The sequence below is a fragment of the Ciconia boyciana genome, chromosome 20 (genome assembly GCF_034638445.1).
Source record: "Ciconia boyciana chromosome 20, ASM3463844v1, whole genome shotgun sequence".
Classification (NCBI taxonomy): domain Eukaryota; kingdom Metazoa; phylum Chordata; class Aves; order Ciconiiformes; family Ciconiidae; genus Ciconia; species Ciconia boyciana.
This window is the reverse complement of record NC_132953.1, coordinates 3,382,091-3,388,606: the sequence shown is the minus strand read 5'-3', so window position 1 is coordinate 3,388,606 and position 6,516 is coordinate 3,382,091. Positions and strand designations below refer to the sequence as shown.

The 6,516-nt window shown below is 69.9% G+C and overlaps 1 protein-coding gene across 1 annotated transcript in view; it reads left to right on the top strand.

The window, feature by feature from the left end:
- The first annotated feature begins 2,180 nt into the window (after positions 1–2,180).
- IGSF9B (immunoglobulin superfamily member 9B) overlaps positions 2,181–6,516 on the top strand; it is a 40,156-nt gene continuing 35,820 nt past the window's right edge. The window contains exons 1-2 of the mRNA XM_072884845.1: positions 2,181–2,244; positions 4,390–4,677. Of these exons, the coding sequence (XP_072740946.1) occupies positions 2,181–2,244; positions 4,390–4,677 (352 nt within the window). The remainder of the gene's footprint in view (positions 2,245–4,389; positions 4,678–6,516) is intronic.

The window sequence follows — 6,516 nt, the reverse complement described above, 5'->3', positions numbered from 1 at the left end:
GGGCCTTTTGTCTTGCGGGCATGCTCCTTGTGGAGTGAGCCCGGCTGTTCACCCGTCTGGCATCATCGGAGGTCTTTGCAGGGAGGAGAGGTGGGCAGGGGTGGAGATCACAGGGGGGCTTTCTATTTCCTACCTATTTTCCGTTGGAGTGGACCCCAATTCTCTCTTTTCAAAGAGAGGGTGTGCTCGGCAGGGCACAAAGCTGTGCCAGGGACATGGCGGGACAGGGTGACACAGAGTTGTCACAGCCTGCAGGGGGTTAGGGATGGGGGCAAGTGGCATAGAGCAGGAGTGGGAGGAGGTGACACAGGTGGTGCGGGGTGGCAGGAGGAGGTGGTACAGCTGGTGCGAGGGGTGGCAGTGGCACCGAGCCCCGGTGCTGGGCACGGAGTGGCAGGAGAATGTGACACCAAGCTGTGGCAGGCGGCGAGGAGGTGGCCAGGTGGTGCGGGATCCCGGCGGAGGTGCGAGGTGGTGCAGGGAGCGGGCGGCACAGCGGACGCAGGGTGGTGACACTGAACCTCTGCCGGGGGCACAGATGGTGGCAGGTACGTTACCCTGAGCCGACGCGGGGCACCAGGTTGCAGTGGCACCAAGCAGGTGGCAGGGACGTGACCCCAAGCTGGTGCAGGGTGGCAGGGACAGATGGCACAGCTGATGTTGGTTGGGGTGATGCGGAGCTGGCGCAGGGGGCGGGTGGCTGAGCCCGTGGTGGGGAGGTGACCCTGTGTGGGCACAAAGTGGCATTGGGGTGTATGGCAGAGAGGTGCAGGGGGCACATCCGGGGACAGGGAGGTGACGCTGAGCCGGTGCAGGGGGCAGAGCTGGGGACGGGGAGGTGGTGCTGTGCCAGTGCAGGGGGCACATGTGGGGACGGGGAGGTGACGCTGCACCAGTGCAGGGGGCACATCTGGGGACAGGGAGGTGACGCTGCACCAGTGCAAGGGGCACATCTGGGGACAGGGAGGTGACACTGCACCAGGGCAGGGGGCATATCCGGAGACAGGGAGGTGACGCTGCACCAGGGCAGGGGGCATATCCGGGGACAGGGAGGTGACGCTGAGCTGATGCAAGGGGCACATCTGGAGACAAGAAGGTGATGCTGCACCAGTGCAGGGGGCACATCTGGGGATAGGGAGGTGACGCTGTGCCCGTGCAGGGGGCACATCTGGGAGCAGGAAGGTGATGCTGAGCTGGCACAGGGGGCACATCTGGGAACGGGGAAGTGACACTGAGCCGGTGCAGGTGGCAGAGCTGGGGACGGGGAGGTGATGCTGTGCCCGTGCAGGGGCCACATCTGGGGACAGGGAGGTGACGGTGTGCCAGGGCAGGGGGCACATCTGGGGACAGGGAGGTGATGCTGTGCCCGTGCAGGGGCCACATCTGGGGACAGGAAGGAGATGCTGAGCTGGCGCAGGGGGCACATCTGGGGACGGGGAGGCGACACTGAGCCGGTGCAGGGGGCGCATCTGGGGACGGGGAGGTGACGCTGAGCCGGGGCAGGGGGCACATCTGGGGACCTGAAGGTGACACTGCGCCAGTGCAGGGGGCACACCTGGGAGCAGGAAGGCGATGCTGAGCCGGGGCGGGGGGCACATCTGGGGACAGGGAGGCGACGCTGAGCCGGGGCAGCGGGCACATCTGGGGAGCGGGAGGAGGCGCTGCTCCGGGGCGGGGGGCAGAGCCGGCGGGGAGGTGACCGTCCGGCGGAGGTGACCCCGAGCCGCTCCGCTCCGTGCCGGCGCCCCGCTCCGCACCGCCCCGCACCGCCCGCCGCTCCCGGCAGTGCGCATGATACTGCGGCGCAGGGGCCCCGCGCGCGCCAACCCACCTTGAAACGGGCCCGGGCCGCGCCGCCGGCCAATCACCGCCCACTCCGCCGGGGCGCGGCCAATGGACGGCGGGCGGGGGCGGCACCGAGCCGCTAAAGGGCGCAGGCTAGGCTGCGCCCCGCGCCGTGCGGCGGAGGGCAGGTGCGGCGCGGCGGCGGCATGGGCGCGGGCATGGGCGCGGGCATGGGCGCAGCGGCGGCGGCCGGCGGCCGGCCCTGAGCCGCCCCTCCGGCCCGGCCAGCCCCGCGGCGGCCCGGGGAGCCCTGCCCCGGCCCGGCCAGCCCTGCCCCGCCCCGGCCGGGCCGCCCGGCGGGCGGAAGATGCTGCGCACCGGGGGCCGGTAGTACTATGATTTGGTATGTGGCCGCTTTGGTAGCAAGTGTGCTCGGCGCCCGCGGGCTGCCCGTCCAAGGTGAGTGGGGCCGCGGGCCGTCCTCCTCCGGGATGCCCCAGGGGAGGTCCGCCGGGCTCTCCGGGGCGGCGGCGGGGCCGCCTCTGCATGTCCGCCTCCCCCCCTCCCCCCCCCGGTGTACCGGCTGGGCGGGGGGAATGTGCGTGCCCCGGGCTGGGCTGCGTGCACCGGGGAGCTCGCACCGGGGGGCAGCACGTCCCGCAGCCTGCACCGGGAGGGGGGCTGGGGGGAGCACGCCCCGGGGGTGCGGCGCGCTGCGGCCCCGGAGGGGGTCTGCGTCCCCCCCGGCGGCCGTGGCGGGGGACCGAGCGCTGCCCGCGTCCCCGGGCGCAGCCGCTGCAGCCGGGCGCCGGCTGTCGCTTTCTTCCCCGCTGGCGGGGGGGAGCTGGGAGCGCCCGGCGCAGCTTCCCCAGGCGCTCAGCGGTGTTTGCGGTGACCTCCCAGAGGGCAGCGGCTGCAACGCGGGAAGTTGAGGAGGCAGGAGCCGGCAGCGGAGCCCGGCCGGGCTCCCGGCGCTGGTGTGCGGCAGGTCCTGCCTCTCTGCCCGGGTCTCCGCTCGGGGGCTTGGAAATTCCCTTTGGGAGAAGGCACCGGGTGCGAGTCCTTGCGGGCGGCGCGCCTGGCTGGGTGCGGGGGGAGCGGCGGGCGGCGTGGCCCCCGGCCGGGACCGGAGCGCAGGCAGGGGACGGGCAAGCGTTTCTCGCACCCCCGTTTCTTCTCCCACCCTGGGGGAAGCAGCAGGCAGCAGCTCCGAGGGGCGCAGGCAGCGTTTGCCCTTCCCTGCAAGGGTAGCCCGGCTGGGCAAGGAGAAATGCAAAACGGATTCGGTGCCTCCCCCTGCAGCACCCTGGCTGCGCCCGTGTCCTCCAGGCTGCGGGTTTGGGGGTGACTTTGCTCCCCCTTGCTCGGGGGAGGCTGCCCTCCTTCCCCCCCGCCACTGCAGGCTGGCTGCTGCGCCGGGGTAAACTGAGGCACAGGGTTGCCCAAGGTCAGGAGGGAGACAGCGGCGGGGAATAACCCTGATTTTCCTGCTCTGGCTTCTTTTCGTTCAGCCGCCAGCCCTCTACCTCCCCCCAGCCATCCCTGCAGGTGGAAGGGGAGCTGCCTGCCGCTGGTGCAGCGCCGTCTCCCATCTCTGCCGCCGGTGCCTCGCCGGGCACGGGGTGGTCCCTGCACCCCAGCGGCCGCTACCCAGGATGGGACTCGGGAGCTGCGCCCCGGGTGTCACCGAGCCCTGCCTGTGGGGATGCGGTGGCTGCAAGCGATGCCTGGCTGGCAGCCATCGCCGCTCCCCTCCCCGTGGCTCGGGGGAACGCCGCCTCGGTGGGCGCGGGTGGGCTGGGAGGGGGCACCTCGGCATGCCGCATCACGCCGCTCCTCAAGCGCCTGGGGTCGCATCTGCACCCCGCCACGGTCCCTTGGCATCCCCGCCTGGCAGCTGGCTCCTTGGAGGTGGGGGGGGTGGGGGGGGTCAGGATGGGGCCGCCCTTTTGGGGGGACAGGGCCCTTCTTGCTGCCGAGCCGCGGCCGGCTGCTGCCTGACTGAAATGCATCCTGCGGTGTGGCGAGGAGGTGGTTTGCAGCAGCGGTTTGTAGAGGGATCCTCTGCCTGGGAGAGGAGCAGAGCAGCGAGTTCAGTGCCTGGGAACTTGGAAATACCCTGGAGCCACTTGGATCTGGCGCTGGGGTGGGTGGGTGCGTGCTGGGGACCCTGGGCGCGGGGGTGCTGCGCGTACGGAGCGGCGCGTACGTGATGAATGAGCGCGCCGTGAGTAATGCGTGGGTAGGCACCGGGCGTAGCGGGCGAGGGAGCGCTGCGGGCTGGCGCAGCCCCTGCGGGAGGGCTGCGTGGGGACGGGAGCCCGCGGGACTCGCCCCGGCTGCTGCAGCCCCTTGGCCCCAGCGCCGTCCCCTCCTGGCAGGGGGCTGTCACCCCGCATCGCCTGGGGACAGAGCTTTGGAGCAGGGCTGGGACTTGCCACGCACCGGTGCCCTCGCTGGGGCTTTTCCCCTGACCGTGGCCTTCCTCCCCACGCTGCCTCCTCCTCCTCGCAGAGCCAGGCTGAGATGCAGTGGTGCTGGCCCCGGGCAGCCCTCTTGCCTGGCCCAGCTCTCCGAGGGCTTTCCAGGCGTTAATCGGCTCAGAGAGGGAAGGAGGGCGCGTTATCCGCTCTTACGGCGTGGGGGAGGAGAGCCAGGACGTGACCGTGCCGGGAGTGGGTGTCGGAGGAGGGATCCGGCCTCCTGGCGTTCCCAGCGGCACCGTGACGCCGAGGGGCTTTTCCTCCCTCTCCCACGAGCGTGACGCGGTGCCACACGGCGAGCGGGGATGCTTGCGGATCCAGCAGGCGCGGTTTGCGAAGGGAGGATTCGGCTTCGCCAGCCCTGGGCGAGGGCTCCTGTCGAAGAGGTTCCCCCCGGACGCCGCAGCAGGTGATGCTTGCGGCGCTGACCTTGGCCGGTCGGAGCGGCTCGCTGTGGCGGTGCTGGCACTGCATCCCCTGCTCGCTCCGGGTGCAGAGCTGTTGTACGCGAGGGCTTGTGCCTCTTCGGCCATGGAGGGGTTTGGACCGGCAGCCGCCGGCTTTGGCACACGCAGCTTTGGCCCCACTCTCCGCTGGCAAGGGGATGGTTTGGCACCGGGACCGGCCAAGGGGGTTGGCCCAGCTCCCGTTTCCATCCTTCCCCGGAGGATTTCTGCTCCTCTGGACCTGTTGGATGGGAATGTGCGGGGCAGGGAGGGACGTGCGTGTCTCTGTTGTTGACTTGGCTTGCCGGAGAGTTTTTGTGGTGATGCTTTCGTGGCTTGGTTGCCTTTTGACTTGGAAGATGCAGCTTCGCCGCTGATGGGTGGACCCTGCAAGTTTGTCTCCGGAGTTGCGGCAAGATGGGTTAGCTCCCGTTCACCTCCAGTCCTCTGTCTTGGAGGTCGTGGCTTCAGGCTGGAAGAGAAGCCCTGGAGATGGGCGAGCAGCGGGTCCAGCCTGTGCCATGCCGATGGAGGAGTCCTTTCCCTCTCCCTTCCCCTGCGGTAGGCATCTCCCGAGCTAGGAGCCCTAAGCGACCAGCTGGCCTTTGGAAAAACATCTCCCTTCCTCCCGCTTCACGATGGAGAGGCTGGCGTTGGTGGGAGGGCTGCCTGAGCCAGGAACAGCGTGATTCAGGAGCTGCTGGCGGGCAGCTCGGAGCGCTGCCTGCATCCCAGTTACCAGTCGGAGGACTGTGATGGCATCGGGGTGGTACGTGCTGCTCCGTGGGGAGGGCGATGCGAGCAGCCTGCCCGTGGGTACCGGTGCGATGTGGGTCTGGATGCGCTGGGTTGGGGGGCACGGCATCCTGCAGCGCTCTCCGGGTGCAGGAGCAGGTCTCCCCTGGGAGCGGTTTCGGCTCCAGCCTCGTGCCGCAGCTGCTTGCTCGGCCCCGCGGCGCGGGGAGGGAGCTCGCGGGGAGCACGCAGGTAGCTGCTGGTCGTTGCTGGGAGATGATGGCTCCCGCGAGGCGGCTGCCGCGCAGCACGTGGGGATGCTCTGCCCAGGGCTGGTGGTGTTTAGAGGGAGGGGACATGCTGGGGACCCCCAGATGGGAGTGGGGACACCGGGGTGACCACGAGGAAGTAATTTTCTTGCATGCTCCATCTCTGCACCCCTCTGAGCACCGACCTGCGCTAGCACGTGTGCTCGCTGAGCTGCCACCCAGCTGGGCACGGTCCCACCCGTGTCATCCTGGGGAGTGGGGACCCACCGTGGCGTGTGGGGGGCTGCCGTGGGGCAGAACCCTGGGCATAGACACTGCCCTGGGGGTGCCAGGGCGGCTGCCTGCCTGTGTGGGGATGGTGTTGGTGGTCCCGCAGGTCACCCCGTGTCCCCGGGGACGGGGCTTGAAGTCATCATCTTGCCGTGAATGGGGCACCGAGCCACCCCTCGCAGCTAATCCTGCTCCTCCACCGGCCCTGCATGACCTTGAGGCATGTCACTTGACCTGCACGTCGCCCTCCATCCATCTGGAAAATCGGGTTTAAAGTGCAGGAATCGTGCTGAAAACCCAGATGCTGCTTTCCAGCTGGGGGAGGGGGTGAGGGCTGCGCTCCCGGCCCCAGGGGCTGCCCCCTGCCAGGGGAGAGGCAGATGCTCTTGGGGGGCTGCGGGTACCCCCGGGCAGGTGGGGGGGGACCGAGGTTGCAGTGGGGGGTGCAGCACTCTCCCCATCCCATGCACTGGCTCGGCAGCCCAGATCCCTGCAGTGGGTGGTCCGTCTGTCCCCCCTCCCGGGCTG